This window comes from Argopecten irradians, chromosome 1 (assembly GCF_041381155.1).
Source record: "Argopecten irradians isolate NY chromosome 1, Ai_NY, whole genome shotgun sequence".
NCBI lineage: Eukaryota > Metazoa > Mollusca > Bivalvia > Pectinida > Pectinidae > Argopecten > Argopecten irradians.
Window position 1 is genome coordinate 21,640,863 of NC_091134.1, and position 16,800 is coordinate 21,657,662.

Here is a 16,800-nt window from a genome sequence, read left to right on the forward strand (position 1 = left end):
TGACATTCTGATAACGAATGCTATTTTCATCCAACAGTTTCCATTTGTTTTTTTTTTGTTTTTTTTTATTTAGGTGAGCTAGGGTATTGATGAAGGTCTTCAGAGGTTTCATAAATTCCCTGGATGTTTTCCGATACTCCGCAATGTATATCCATTACACCTTGTCTTTTGGTCAACACAATATTCTCGTTTTGGTAATGTGTAAATCAACACTACAATCCGTATTTATCTGTGGACAGTTCTTCCCATCTTGTCAGATTAATATATATTTTTTAATAACATTTATTTGTGATGATAAATTTTAAATACGTGCCTTAAGGCAGTTTCAAAATAATGATGTACTATGTGTTCTTTGTCAGTATTTAGAAAAATACTGTGATATAACAAGAGTTACACTATCACAATGAGACACAACAGAGATATACTTCATTCTCCCAAAACACACTATCACAAGGAGATACAACCTTAACATACTGCAGCCTCACCAAACACATTATCACAATGAGACACAACAGAGATATACTTCAGTCTTCCAAAACACACGGTCACAATGAGACAAACCAGAGATATACTTGAGTCTTCCAAAACACACAATCACAATGAGACACAACAGAGATATACTTCATTCTCCCAAAACGGATATGTGATCCTCACAAACAAAACATACTGAAACACTAGCATTTAGTGATCTAAGTTGTTTAAGAATGTTTAAAAACATCAAGCTTCATCAAACACTCTTTCACTTGCCCTCAACAGATGTTATCCGGCGTCATCTCACGGTGACGAGACTGGTGCCGGATTGGTCAGATATAGCAGGAATACAATTGTCAAGTACAGAAACATACTCCTCTAGTCCTGACTCCACCCGAGTCACAACAATACCTACTACTACACCACGGAAAAAGGTATGTAGTAGTCTGGGCTACCAGGCTTTGAATATGACAAGGATAAGGTTTATGTGGAACTTAAAGGGATACTTTAAAAAATTAAAAAAAGGTAAATTGCTTGGTGCTTCAACATAAGTAGGATAATACCAAAAACATAATCAGACCGTCTCCTGGGTTATTTATTACATATGTTCAATGTAACATCACAGATGACATTATTCATGTTCTTATTCATGTTCTAGTATTCATGTTCTTATAAAGATATAATTGATTGTTTATTTGTTTATTCGCGAACATCTATAACGCACAAAACACAGTTTTGGATTTTTGGTTCATTCGTTATAAGATACATTTCTACATTATTATTTCGTTTTCAGAATGGTCAGAAGTTTTACGATTTCAATGGCATTCACGCCAAGAGGAAACTCACGGTTCATCGAGCGTGTGCCAAGACAAGAGACGGATATGGTAGTACCACCAAGTCCGCCAACGTTGATCGCAATTCCCTGATCGATCTACGTCATCACATTGTTTTCTGTCGAGTCCAGAAAACGGGCTCTACATTCCTCACCGGTCTCTTACGCAGTTTGATATTGGGTCCAACGAAGGCAGCAACCGGGAGACAGACAGAAGAACTCAAAACTCTGTTTAACCTAAGACAAACTGGAACTGTTCAGGAAAGTCCCGATTTTTCCATTTCTAGCTCATTCCGATTCATGTTCGCCCGGGACCCCTACACTCGTCTTTTGTCCGGGTATGTAGATAAACTATTCACTGTGAACACTATCTATTGGAAATCTGTCGGTGCATACATCAAAAATAGAAAGTTTAAATTACACGGGGAGCTAACTCAATGTGGACACGACGTAACATTTCCTGAGTTCATTGAATATGTTATTGATGCCGAAAATACGGGAAAGCATAGCGATAAACATTTTACGCCTATCTACAAGCACTGCAAACCTTGTCAGGTTGAGTACGACTTCATAGGCAAGATGGAAACATTTAAAGACGATTCCATGACTCTAATAAAGGCATGGAACAGAAAATATCATGCAAATATATCTTTTAGTGATTTTGAGCAGGAGACTGTTTTAAATAGGGTCACCAACCACGTGGGACGCCTCTTTAAGATGAAGAGACTTATTCTGAAATGCACGTCGTTTCATTCAGCAATGAAGCGCGCCTGGAAGGATTTTCAAATCCGGGGATTCCTATCTAAAAATCAAAGGTTTCCATTTTCGAAAAAAGACGTAAATTCTCTCACTGAATCCCAGTTTCTGAATGTTTTAAAAGACATCCTAACAGACCCATCGACTGACCGAAAGGCCCTGAAACAACAGAAAATGGAGGCACTTGTTCAAGCATACAGCCTAGTGCCAATGGAGGACCTAGTCAAGCTCCGGAAGGTGGTCCGTCCCGATTGTCAACTATTCGGGTACAACGAGTCGCCATCTTATATTTTCGATAGGACTGATGAATCCCTTCAGGTGGATAGGGATCAATATGAGTATTTCAATTTTGATGATTGAGAAATAGCGATGAATTAGCTGTATTGTGTATTTTCATTGTGAAGAATTATCGTTAAATTCTTAAGTTTTCCAATTAAGATTTCCAATTCATGTATCAATTATTATTGATTCTGCGATTTACTTTGCGATATTTTTCACTATCATGCGAAATTTACGGAAGCTTATCAACGCAAATCATATGATTTTAGCTCGCTTTATATAATAAAAGCAACAAAAATTGGTCTACACGAACTGAAAATCGCGAAATATTATTGATGCGAAAAAGGCACAGTAGATATTTCTTTGAAGGATTATTTATAACCCCAGTTTTTTTTAATATATCATGGCGGAGATACTATTCCTGCAATACTTTTCAACAGAATATTATTTTCTTTTATATTTTTGTTACTTCTGCAGTCATCATTATCACATACGCTTTTTCTAAAACTAACTCGGGATGACACGTGAAACAGCTTGTATGTACTTATAATATTTGACAGCTGAATTCATTGACTCGGTTATACTTTTGGTAATCGGCTTGTTGACAAAAGAAGTGTAATATTTAACAGCTGTACCTGGATCACGCATTTCACAGCTCATTTGATTTTATTATTGATCACGTTACCATTAACTGGATTCAGTTTATTTTGTTTTGAAATGAGCTTAACTCCTACATGCCATATTCATAACAACTGATCATGTCATTGCGATTTTGAATATTTTGTCAGAAACATATACATAGTATTAGTTTCTGGTATATCTTTTGTTGAATATATGAATAGAAATCAATATCGAAATTATCAGTGAATTCGCCGAAAAAATACGAGTGTTATATTTCAAAGTGTACTTTGGTTGAAAGAAAAAGTAAAAGTAAATCAAAATTCCTCAACAGGTGCGTCTAGATGTTGACTTATAATTCAGAACAATGTTGCCTGGTACAAACTGCACAATAATTAAGATAGTAGCAGAAGTTTTCCAGAATTTTACTCCAAGAAAACTTTCATTTTGTTATTAATATTTCCATTCTGAAGAAGAACAGAAGAAAACTTTAACATCTGTATAATTCTATGCAGTTAAAGAGATTGGTATAAGAATTAAATACGCAATAGCTAGTTTGAAATGCATAAATAATTTTATCAAAAACATTAAATGAAAGCTTCGATCAAAACATACCTTAGTCAATGTCTTTGAAATGTCATTTTTTTTGCCAGTCAATTTCAATTCTATAATGGCAAACTTCAATGAATTCACTTGATGAATGTTTGGTTGTTTTATCCTTTGGTCCAAGCAGCTTATCCTGTCCGGAGTCATGTAAACTGCCCTGATAATGTTCTTGTTTAAAATGTATTTTTAACATCTTGATTTTATCTTGTAAATGAAAAATATGCTAAACATTTCATATTTAGATGACAATTCACAGATGTTTGTTCATTGTATGCAAATGTAATTTGTGTTGATTTAGTTCCAGGTGCCGTAGTTGATTCCAGTCTATTAAATAATCACTTGCTATTGGAAATTTCACCGAAAATACATTAATAATCACTAATTCCCCGACATGTTGCTTGATGGGTAGCTTTTCTATGAGTAGAAAAGGCCTGTTTTTCTTATTGGTTTAATATAAAGACAATTATTTATGCATTGGTGTTACTATTTTTTAATTTTATCGTGGTATGAAAAAAAAATTGTTTGCAAACTGTGTGAATCCGCAATATAGTGGTTTTTCAATGGATTCTTTTTTCGGAATCAATACGCAACGTCAATGTCTCTATTGTGACGTCACGATAACGTCGGGGTTTCGCGCCATTCTCGGATTTTTTTTCATTTAAGCATTGATGTCACTAGTTTTTAATTTTATCGGGGTATGAAAAAAAATTGTTTGCAAACAATTTTTTTTCATACCCCGATAAAATTAAAGGGACAATTCACTCAGGCAAATTATTTTACAAAATCAAGAAGCAAAATATGGCATAAATGTATTGTTCTACACATCTTATGAAACATACAACATAAGATATTGACAAATTCCACGTCATTGTTTAGTTTTTTAATTGATACCGTTGTAATTACAAATCGTTGATCAATACGATTAAGCAGGTACAATATATACGCTGTACTCATACCCGAGCCAAAGTCACGCACGTTAGACAAATGAACTACATAACCACTGTGGAGGTGCTAAAATGTTTTTTAGGCAGGACAATTCACTTAGTAAGGTAAACACACTTCTGTCAGAGCGATTTGAGCAGTTCTAGACAAAAGTAGCATTACTCTACGAGCAAGGGACAGGGTTCGGCATACAAGATGTTCGACCACAATGTGTAATGGTGGACAGCGAGCGAGTTTGAACATTTCACACGCATTTCACCACCATGGGCTTTTCTGGCTCTGGCATATCACAGTAAAACCGACTGATCTAATTTCCATTAGAACTGTTTTTTTCTGATATATGTACAAATTGTAATGTTCTCTTAGACTGAATTGTCCCTTTAAAAAATAATGACATCAATACTTTTAATTAATTTTATACTCCATTTGATAAAATGAAGTATGTTTAAATGCAACATTATAGTGGTTTTTCAAGGAATTCTTTTTTCCGAATCTTTTGTTCATAGTGTCATGGATTTTTTTGTTCATAGTGTCATGGATTTTTTTTGGGATGCAATTTATTATTTTAAATACTTTTATATTTAAACTTTTCCATGATGGTAATAGTGTAAAGTAAGTAACTTTTGTTACTGACGCAATGTAATGTTTCCAACTTACCGGCAGTAGTGTTAACACTGTCCAACTTTTAAAGCAAATGGTTCTAGTATCATTGTTTTATTCAGGAAAATACCCAATGCTGACAGCTTATACATAGATGTAATTAATCAGCCATGTTGATCCATTTCAGTTTCATACATCCACTACTTTTTCAACGTCAGCACCATGTGACCATCATATCAAACAATAATAGCTGGTAGTATGAAAAAAGTGGTCATGTAGCAGATACTTATATCTATAAAGTGGATTTGATTTCATTATACAGTATTCATCTACATTTAAGTTAAGAAGAGTTTTGATATTTTAATCAATTCTATTATTAGTCCGGCTACTCCAGTCATATTGTGAGCTGAGGATCAGGTGGTTCACAATATTGTTGGACATTTGGTCATGTAAGGTATAAAACACCATAGACTTATGAGTTTAATAAAGTATGATGCTCGTATAACAGTCAAAGTGGATTGGAGAAGGTCACTTAAAGCTTTAATTTTACCTTGATAACCTTCTCAGCTCTGACTTAAATAACCAATAGTAATAATGCTATTTAAGTCTCTGTCCTCAGTTATGAAAGAAACAGTCATACAGGCCCTGCATATTTTGTTTTCTTCAAATGGCTTTAAGAACAGCCCAAATTCAATTGTTTACCGTAAATCAACTTTCCTTGGCATATGATCCACTTTTGCAAATTTCAGGAGATCAATCAAAATGAATTCTCGAAAACTACACCTAAATTACAAATTTTGAAAATATTTCAATTTTTTAACCCTAGCAAATTAATCATTGCTTTTATACTTGGTTTGAAACGAAACTTAAGAAATGTACAGCCACAAAAGAAAGTTGATTTCAGTATACGTATACGTGTGTGTATTTACAGTATATATATGTAAAGCTGATAAGAAAACACAGACACCAGAGTTTAAATGGCATGCACACGTTTATTCATGTCATTTGTTTGTGATAAAGTACAGACGGTGTAGTTCACAGTGTGATCAGTGACGAACTCCACATAAAAAATTCTAGAAAGAAAAGACGGATTTCCTCCATAATGTAGAAATTATAACTATTGTAGCAAAACGGCAAAAACAAACAAGCTTGGTGATAAAAAAACTGATACAAATTTGTCTGGACGGACGCTGATATATCTACTGACTTGTCTAAGAATCCCGAGTGGAGGGAATAACTCATCACAGCTGCTTATGGTAGTAAAACATCTTCCCAATGTGTAAATACAGAAATATCTACTCACGCTAACAACAGCCCAAAGGCCATGCCCTTCCTCCCCCACCAACAACAATGGACTGTTCCTTGCAACTCCATACCCAAAGTGGCATGATGGGGTGAAATTATCAAGAAAAAATAATGTTTATCACAGAAAAAATGTTTCTACCCCGTTGGTTTGTTTTGAAGACAGTGAGCATGTTGAAAGATAGGAAGAAGGGCAATTAATTACTATCACAATAAATTAATATAATTAAAGTTCATTGATAACAAATCTAATCAATTAAAGCATATATCAATGCATACTAATGAAAATATGGCTAATTTTAAGTCAACAAACAGGTTAAAAGATCAACATAGAAAAAAAATCAGTAACATAAATTGACCAATCAGCCTTTGTGTTACAAATAGTAATACGTAGCCAATCAATAAAAATAATGCTTTGATAAGTAATACATCAGATCCTATACCAATGTTCCTTGGTTTCCGTAATGGACACTTTAAGCTGGGGACCTAGACCATAGATTAGAACGATTCCGTTGAAAATGTAGAGAAACTTTGAAAAAAAAAAAGGATACATAAAATTTCCTCACGATTTCCTGTTAATGATAATGGTTAATATACATAACAACAACAACAACATTCACACTCGTATAGATATATCACAGCAGTGTTTCCTTCTGGTGACACGGTACAAATAATACTGATACTTCACAGTAGATACAGTACTAATCTAGTAAATATATAAGTTTGATTTCATGGTTTGTACACCAGCAAACACAAAGATCATTCGGCCAATTCGCAAAACCTTTGTTCAGACAAAGACCATTCGACCAATTTCCGAAATCTTCAGTCAGTCAAAGATCATCGGCCAATTTCCGAAATCTTCGGTCACTATGTCAACCTTATAACCCCACACAAGATAAAAAAAACACAAATTGCCACATTGCCATTTTAAAATGGACACTTATGATATTAAAAATAGTGTGAATTATTGATAAAATAAATATTATGTAATATATATATCTCTAACAACATGTTTCCTTTCATCGCTAACTAAGTCATTAAATACTACATGATTATATAACAGTAAAACTTGATAGTATAAAACTGGTGTTCTTTTTTTCCATGTTCTCAGTCACTCATCTCTAATGCTGGAAATTTCCATGGGAATGTTCTGAAGCGTTTGGAATGAAATTGAAAATATATAAATATTTTTGCACGCAAATCAACATTTGTTTTCTTTTACTCTAACTCACAAAAAATCCAAACAATTTATATACCTAAATGTTCTCATATATATGATGTTGCATAGTTCTCTCGTGTTAATGAATAACTATCCTCATCAGATTCTTTCTTCCCACTCGACGATAGGCAGATCACGGCAGTAGTAAGTTATTAGTGTTTCTGCTGGACTTTCTTGCGAAGAGATGCCGGGCTGAGGCTTCGTCTGAGAGGGGTAGATGTCTGGCCCCCGAATCGTCCGCGTCCTGGACTACGACGACGCGCCGGCTGACGGGAGGGATAAGGTGATGTGGACCTGAAGTCCATGGAGTCGTCAAGCTTACGTGTCTCCGTCTCAAGAAGCAGGGGGTCAAGAGATGGGTCGCGGGTGACTGCAGACAAAGAGTTGTCAAGGATGTTTCTGATATCGCGAATTTCATCACCGGTGCGACTGCTGCGTGAAATGTACTGCTGGCGTTTACGCATCTCTGTAGCCAGTTGGTCTTTCAGGGTGGAAACCTGTAATTAGAAATGGTATCAACATGATTGACACAATTCTATATAGTTGGGAGTAATCCTGGATTTTGACTGTATGCACAACTAGGAAGAAGTCTGAGTTTTCCTACACTTTTATCTTTAAACAGTCTTTTTTTTAATATAATATTTTATGAATGAATATTAATCTTCAGAAGAATTTATTGAAAATTACAGCAAATCAATATTGACCAATTTCAAAAGTCTCCAAATAACAAAATTATATTCAAAGTATATTCTCATTTTCTAAACTTTTGATATTTACACCAAAAATATGAAATATTTCATATATGAAGTATACTGGGATTTTCCATGACCCCATTGACCTTTGTCCCCATTATTTATTGGATCAGTGACTTACCGTCTCCTCAAGACCTTTGACCTTCTGTCTGTGGGCACGCTCTCTGGCCTCCAACATCCTCTCTGCCTGCTGCTGGGCGGACCTCAACCTTTCTGTCTCCATCTCAGTCTCGGCGCGGTGACGAGTTGTCAAGTCGATCAGTCTGGTACGAGGAAATTTAGTTGATTAGTATCACACCGACTTAAGCATCAAATAACCTACATATAGTACATCAGTGTGACTTCAAACAACACTCACTGAAAGCAGGCCCATTTTGAGCCATTATAGTCTTAAAATCAACTTGTAAATACAATTGTTTATAATTCATCTCATCAATTATCTCCCCTTTCTACTCTTCACATTGTATGATTGAATATATCATCCTTCCCTCTCTACAGAATACAGACACACAGGTAATTGTTGATTAACTAGAATGAAAAATTTAATTTTAAATCAGAAGTAAAGTATGGAGTAAATCTCTTAAAACATGAGGAAATGCTAGGTTATCACCATATACATAGATCAAATAAGTTGTGAGTAAACCAAACTTTAAAATGGGTATAAAATGAGAACTCAGAAATATATATTTATATATTATGAAATATATTTGACAATAAAATGATATCTCCCTGACCCCAGAATACCAGCTTTGGTCTGTGGTTAGATTTCCTTACTATTATTGGTGTGTAATTAGACTCCTTGGTTGTAATGTTTTAAACACCGACACACTGGCCATATAAACAATTAATGGCTACAAATCAAGACATTATGTGATTAATTTCATGCAAGCAAATTTGCAAAACAGTACCATTTTTTCATGTAACTGTATAAATATAAAGCAGGAAAGTCATTCCCACAACCAAAGTAATGGCCATATTTTTTTTTTCTTTTCATTTTTTCATTTTTTTTTTTTTTTTTTTTTTAAATATGTATGAAATTATCCAGTAATAGTTAATACCCCCCAGGTATATATGCATACAAACAAGGATGCTTGTAATATATGTATTATTCATCAGAATTAGTATTAACAAACATTAAGTTATTACATGTATATCTGATCAGTTTTTTAAATCTTGTCTCATGACATTTCAGTTGTAATTATTGAATAATTATTAAGTATTATTATATTATAAGAAAAAACTATGAAATTATAAAAGATATTTATATGTTAATTCCCTGAATAAAAGTTGAAAATGATTATTACCTTGATAAATATATACATATATATAAGTTTGTAGACTAAAAATATTTGCAAGCATGTGACTATACACAAATATAAGGTATTGTGTAGGTCAATATACTGTATATATTAGTGGTAATGTTATTTATAAGCCAATCATGCATTGGCAAATAAGTCTGGGAGAGCATTCAGATACCAAGTCATCAATTTAATAACTTTATATATCTGATTTGTTTTTCAATTCAAATTTAATCTGGAGTATTTTTAGTATTTTAGAATACACAGAGCATATAACGATGAATATATTAAAGCCAGACGTTACCTCAGGTAAAGTAAATATACAATGTATATATTATACATGGGAACTAATATTCAAGGAAAAAGATTACATAAATGTTGGTTTCAAACAATATTCATTTTCTTAATCCGTTAAAATATCTTTTAAATATGATTGAAAAAAATAAAATCACTTAACACTAAAAATTGTATACACTTGTGTATATTGAAAAATAAAAAATGGCAGAAACTATATCACATTTCATTAATCTGAATGTACTGAAAGTTGAAAGGGCTTATATAGGCAGGAAAATCTACCGGGTAATAGAAATAATAATAGAAATACTACGGATATAACTAGAAACAAACCACACAGTAAAAACTTAAAATCATAAAAAAACCGATAAAAACATCACAATGATGAAAAAAATTACGTTAAAAAAAATCTTAAAATGAATAATGTTTGAAAGGGTTGAGGTAGCTAGACGAGATCAATATTATGAGTTACAGTCTGACCACCCTCTATTCACAATAGAATGACCTATATCAATTATTCTGGCCTGGTTTATTGTGTACAGTAGGGGTATCAGCTCCTTATACACACCTTTGTATATGGTACTGGTGTACAGCGTTAAGTCTGATTAGTAAAAAAAGTGGGTATTCACCACACTGTCTACACAATCACACCACTTAAAGGAATGAAAGACTTCAAATTAAAGAGAAAAAAAATTCAAACTTAACAGAGACTTTATATATATATATATATATATATATAGAAAAAATTAAACTGGTCGAAATTATTACAATTGTTATATTGATTTCAAATAGCTCACAGTTTAACATTTTAATCTAATAAAAAGTATCAAAAATAAAATTACGTTATATAACAAAATACGTTAAAAATTAAATTAACGAAATAATATTTAAAGTAAATTAACATTATAATTAGATAATTAAAATTTAATAGAACTTTCATTATCAACAAGTACCAGTGTTTCTGTGTTTATCTTTAAACCCATATACAAACAATTAAATTAATTTAAATATTTAAAAATTCTAAAAAATTTAAATATACACAACAAAACAATAATGAAAAGCTGGCTTTATGTGCAGTAACTAAAACTCTAAGCCAATATATTCCAGAATAAGAGCAGGAACTAGGAGTTGCCTCCCTTTGAAGAGTTGTGCCCCTTACCTCTGGGCATGCTGCTGTTCAGCCTCAGCAAGCTGGGCCTGAAGTTGTTGACATTGTTTCTGCATGTCAATGTTGTCCTCATCCAGCTTCTCAAGTGTTCGGTCCAGGCTGGAGCGTTCATAGGCAGTCTTACTGGCAATCTCATCGGACCTCAGCTTTTCACGCTCGACCTGGCACAATAAACACACATTATATACCAGCATAAATATGTTTCAAATCAAAAGCTCAATCTCTCTTTGTTTTAGCCATTTTATGCCAAGCTAGTGATGTGTTGAGCCTATATCTACAAATCAGTATTCCTGGCTAAATTTGTATACTTACATTTAATGCAATCTCCTGTGAGCAAACAAGTTTAAAAGTTCTTAAAAACGAAATAAATACCAATATTTCTAGAGCAAGAATAAGATGTATGTCCCATCATCTATCTGAATTTAAGGAGCAATATGAGAATGTTACAGTCTATTTTAAATTCTGATATTTCAGACTTTTGATCTATATGTACCTTTTTACGTATGACAACTATATTTAAGTTCCAAAATGATCTTGACACCAAATAATTCATTCAAAGAAAGAAAGCATACTTTGAATGATGTAACCTTGCCATATACAGCATTCAATTCCTATGCTTTAAGTTTGACCTTGGATGACCTACTACAAATCCCACCTTGCCATGACCTGTGACCCTGTGACTTACCTTATCCAGTGTTTTCTTCAGAGCAGTTTTGTCTTTCTCCAGTCTGATCTGGGAGCGTTCAATCTCACGCTTCTCATTCTCCATGGCAGCCAGTTGACGGGACAGAGCCTGAACGCGTTCGTGTAGACTCTGTTTCTCAAGCTGAATCTTCTGTATGGTCTGGTTAAGTTCTTGTTCAGCCTCCTGTCTCTGAACCAGCATCTACAATAAATACAGCAGATATTTACTTCATGTATAGCGTACTTGGTTCATATTGTGTTACCGTATTCGACCCAATAAGTGCCCAGGGCGCTTAAAAAATTGATAAAAATGAAAAGGTGCTCATAAGTCGAAATTATTGCAAATATATACCGTTTTATGTAATTTTTGTCCTTATTTATGCATGGGCAATTGAAATTGAGGCTTCAAAAAGGGGGAGGGGCACTTATAGGGACATGGGCGCTTATTGGGTCGAATACGGTAAATTTAACAAATGACACATTGCCCTACATTCTTAACACTATGAATAGGATACTTTGATTTCAAAGGTCAATATTTCCTTCTGAACTAGAAATGTTTGTAAGATATTAATGTCTATCCCTCCAAATGAAATTAAGATGAGGTGCAATGAATGGGATGAGGCAAGACTGGACGATTCATTATTCATGGCATTGGTATAAAACTTTATGAAAAGATTTTGAGATTTGATTGTTGGCAACACAATGCCATTGCAAATATCAGGCACTATTCTTTTTAAAATTACTTTCAAGATGTGCATCAAAAGAAGACTACGGCACCTAAACTTCTCAAACTTACAGTGTGAGACTGCCTTAGTTGACCTTCAACCTCTGACCTCCTGACCTCGGTGTCAGAGATATCATTTTGCATGGTCTGGCAGCGTTCCATCAGGCTGTGGTTCTGTTTCTTGGCCTCGTTCAGTCCTGACCTGGTTGTGTCAAGTCTCTCCTGGAGAACACGACGGTCGTGCTCGCTGCTGGTCAGGGCACGCTGCAGCTGAGAGATGCGTTCCTGGAGTTCACTGATGGTGGCGTTGGTGTCGGACAAGGTCATGTTCAAGGCCTGGACCTATACACAGGAATACGTAACATACTTAATAGTATTTAAGGCAAAATTATTTCTATTTTTTGTAATATTTTGTTACCAGATAAGATCATAAGATGCTTGACTAAGTATGATGAATGTTTGTCTTATATCTTCAAGTTTGTGTTTAAGGGATACCATAAAAAGGATTAAAGTTTGTAATGTTGTTTCAATAACACATACTCCCTTATAGACCTTAATTGATACCTAAATTTTGTCACATTATGAAACATATGTGACAAATGGGTCTAATCCTAAAGTAAACATCTGAAGGTATAGGATGTGAACCAACTTCTACAAAATCAGGGACAACGTGTTACCTTATCCTTCTGGGAGCTTTCCTCCTCCTCGACCTTGGCCAGGGCCAGACTGAGGCGGTCAATGGTCAGCTGTAGGGACTGGGACTTAGAATCGAGGTCCTGGACCTGCTTGACTAGGCCATCCACACGGTCTTGTAGTACCTAAAACATATTACATAAATATAATTCTTACATGAAAATAATTGATATATAAATATAATGTTTGTGTAAATATGGACATAAGTATAATATTGGTTTAAGAACTACCAATATTCTTTCTCATATCTTGTATCTCTGACACGTACATAAAAAAACCTCATACCTTTATAACTTTACTTTCAGAGAATGATTTCTCCCCACTATCAACTAACACCATCTGAAATTTATCCTGTCCAAGGTGTTTAAACATCACATCTAACATTGGTTGTTTTGATCTCTGTTTTTTCTCTGATTTTTGAGATATATTTGAGTCTGAATCTGAAACACTCTGTTCCTCCATAATATTTGAATCTTTCCTATGTTTCTTCCTTATGTTTAAATCTTGCTGTTGTTTTTCCCTAATGTTTAAATCTCTCTGTGCCTTTTCTTCATTGTCTACTTTTTTATTCTGACTTTCCATGTGTGTCTTGTACATGTCTATATATGATGATGACGATGATTTCCTAGATAATACTGTAGATGATTCATTACATTGTTTTGTATTTACATGTTCCACCTGTCGTGTCAACACAGTTCCATTATTTTGGTGGTTTGTTCCGTTCACCGAATTTTTATCTGATTTTTGCGAAGCTACAGATTGGTTGTCGGAACTTTGACTATCCTGTCGCATTTTATTCATATTTATTTCCCACTTGGTCGGAAAAAACAAAAACTTATAATCCTATATCCACAAAATGATAGATAACTAGTGCAATAATTCTCTGTAAAAATGCAAAAGTTGATTTGTGGAAAAAACTTTTTGAACATTAAAAATAACTTATCCCAAGAAAATTAGATCACACAACACACTGAAACACCATGATCCTCATTATCTATCACAAATTTTTGAATCTTAAACCAACACAGTAGCACCAAGAAACACAACTGAATAGCTTTCCTGCCAGAGAAACATATGGTCGGGCCCTCATCAATGTCATTCCTGCTCTATAACCTTTAATGAAATCTATCTTGTTAATTATTCATCGCTGACTTGATTAAGACTACCACAAGTTATCTCCCCTAGAGAGCAACTATGTGTTTTATTGTGCTATTAAGTGTAAAAAGTGAAGGCTAAGTGTCAATGACTACCTCACACCCCTTTCTTATAACCATGGACCGGTCTTTGTTTTTCATTTAGACTGGTTCATATGATGATATAGGTATGTGCAACATGTAACATGTACACCTTACTATTTGCATTTGGAATCTGCCCCCGCCCCAACCACATGACTAATTCTCATGAACATGGATGCAACAATGAACATTGATCTCAGATTTTTTAGGATGCATCATTTAATATTTCATCTTAATCTAACTTCTGTATACATTTGTCCAAACAATAGTCCTTAGCTAGGAACCAACCAGCAGTACTTCTTGTATTAATTAATAATAATGGTTATAGTAATTTGCGTTTTATGAGGAAAGTGTAGCGCCATATACTGAAAAGCCAATTGTTTTTCAATTTCTAAATTTCGACTTTATTAACAATCAAAACTTCATGAACTGACAATTTTGCAAATCCAGTTTTGCAACCACAGCCATGACCCACAAAATTATTCACTAAACAACATGTATTTTCAGAGGATGCCTACCTGGTTCTCAGTTTCCTTATCATTCATGACGAGTTTGAAGCGTTGGAGTTCACCCTCCAGTGATCGACGGGACAGTTCCAGTTTAGTACATCTGTTCTCAGCCTCGTCAAGGGCCATCCTTACTCCCTTCTTATCCTCCTCCAATTTTCCTTCGGTCTGCTTCAGCTTGGCAAGTTTCTCCTGAAAATTAATTCAAAAAATTTAAAATCAATCTCATAAAATTTTTAATAACTTTAAGATAACTGTTGAGTTTAAGGGATTTTTTCACACAGAACTTGCCTTACTGCAACAACAAATGTTAATTACTTTCTGGGAACCCTAATGGTCAATTAACACAACTTGGCCTCCATATAAAAACCATTTAACTATTAAGAATGTTTTTCCCCTTGTCTCTTATGTAGTAGCTATAGACAGGTATGACAGTATTAATTACAAATTAATTAATGAAGGGCTTTACACTACATCTATACTAGTGTTATTTTTTCTCTATTGGTAAATCATCTTGTTTTATTATCTAGAGAGAATATCTCCTTCATTCTCATTCCATACCTAATTCAAATGCATTGCTATGATTTTGAAATGATTAATCTCCTAATTACAAAACCAGCAGGGGAGTCTCTTCGTCTGATTTGGAGTTGATTGACATTTGCAATGTTTTAATTTCATAAACTGAACTATACATGTATTCATTTATCTTCTATAAATACATTCACCTACACCTGACTGTAATTGTACAGCTTGTTATTCCATTGTCCCACCCCGACAGGTAGAGAAAGTCATTATACAGATATACCTGGCCAGTCTCCAGTAATAGGAAATCTCTAACATAAATTTTCTGGATTACCGGATCTCAAAGAAATAAATAATTGAAAAATTTCTTTTCATAACATGCCTTCTAATACACATAATAGCATAAAGGCATCGGATATAATGACCAATCTAGCCACATTATAGAAATCAATGACGATGTATAACGAGGGATGAAAAGCTAGCGGGGATCATACTGTCAGGGTGTTGTGTTATAGGCTATAGGTATTACACACAGGTGAAACTCTATTGATTAGTGCTAGCAGACACGTAGCTCCAGCCGTCAATAATTGATGAGGAAGGTACCAGGTAACACATAGGGTAAAACCATCTGTTTCTGCACAGAACCTGCTAATTAATACTGCAGCTAAATCTGACAGGTAAAATTGCAGGTAAATTGTACACCTGTAGATTTATTAGTGAGCTGATAGGTTCTGAATATGTGGTCTTAAATATTGATACAGGTGTACTGATAAGTCAATTGTAACCAGTAAGTAATACATCTATAGTAATAACATGTGAAAATGAAAAATCAATCATTATTATTGATTTAATCTTTTTCGGTAGTTGCATAGCTGAACTTAAATATTTTTTCTTCTTTTTATCCCTTGAAAATTTGATAATACTCACAACAATTTTTTTTTGGGACAGTGACTATACATTTGTATCTAAAAGCATTTAATTAGGAGAAATTTTTTTAATGAGTTTTGTTAAATTTTAACTACTGACACAACAGCAGGTGGACTGGACAATTCATTAACCAATGGTTAACTTAATATTTACCTGTTGCTGCCTCTTTTCAGTTTCATTAGCTGCCACGGTGCGCTCCAAGCCAAGGATCTTGTCGGACATTGTCTTCCTGTCACGCTCATTACGACGAATTGTCTCCTCCTGAAGCATGAGAGCAGTCTGAGCACTGGCAAGACGTCCATCGATTCCACGCTTGTCTGCAAAGATGAAAAACATTTTAAAGTTAAATTGATAGAATTTCATGGTAACATA

The 16,800-nt window shown here is 34.1% G+C and overlaps 2 protein-coding genes across 2 annotated transcripts in view; one reads left to right on the forward strand and one right to left on the reverse strand.

Annotated features, from left to right (window-relative positions):
- The first annotated feature begins 704 nt into the window (after positions 1-704).
- On the forward strand, positions 705-2,419 carry LOC138318176 (carbohydrate sulfotransferase 8-like). The gene is made up of 2 exons (XM_069260382.1): positions 705-905; positions 1,265-2,419. Exons 1-2 carry the CDS (start codon positions 705-707, stop codon positions 2,417-2,419), a joined length of 1,356 nt encoding a protein of 451 aa, XP_069116483.1.
- A 3,657-nt stretch (positions 2,420-6,076) lies between these two features.
- Positions 6,077-16,800, reverse strand: part of LOC138318254 (rootletin-like) — a 91,136-nt gene continuing 80,412 nt past the window's right edge. Inside the window, exons 25-33 of the mRNA XM_069260499.1 lie at positions 16,582-16,745; positions 14,992-15,171; positions 13,223-13,363; positions 12,618-12,887; positions 11,823-12,023; positions 11,450-11,464; positions 11,129-11,298; positions 8,499-8,640; positions 6,077-8,122 (exon numbers count right to left, since the gene is read on the reverse strand). Of these exons, the coding sequence (XP_069116600.1) occupies positions 7,778-8,122; positions 8,499-8,640; positions 11,129-11,298; positions 11,450-11,464; positions 11,823-12,023; positions 12,618-12,887; positions 13,223-13,363; positions 14,992-15,171; positions 16,582-16,745 (1,628 nt within the window). The 3' untranslated portion in view covers positions 6,077-7,777. The remainder of the gene's footprint in view (positions 8,123-8,498; positions 8,641-11,128; positions 11,299-11,449; positions 11,465-11,822; positions 12,024-12,617; positions 12,888-13,222; positions 13,364-14,991; positions 15,172-16,581; positions 16,746-16,800) is intronic.

Coding starts and splice junctions, on each gene's coding strand:
- LOC138318176 (XM_069260382.1), top strand. CDS start 705: ATGTTTAAAAACATCAAGCTTCATCAAACACTCTTTCACTTGCCCTCA. Junction 906..1,264: donor CTACTACACCACGGAAAAAG/GTATGTAGTAGT, acceptor TTTCGTTTTCAG/AATGGTCAGAAGTTTTACGA.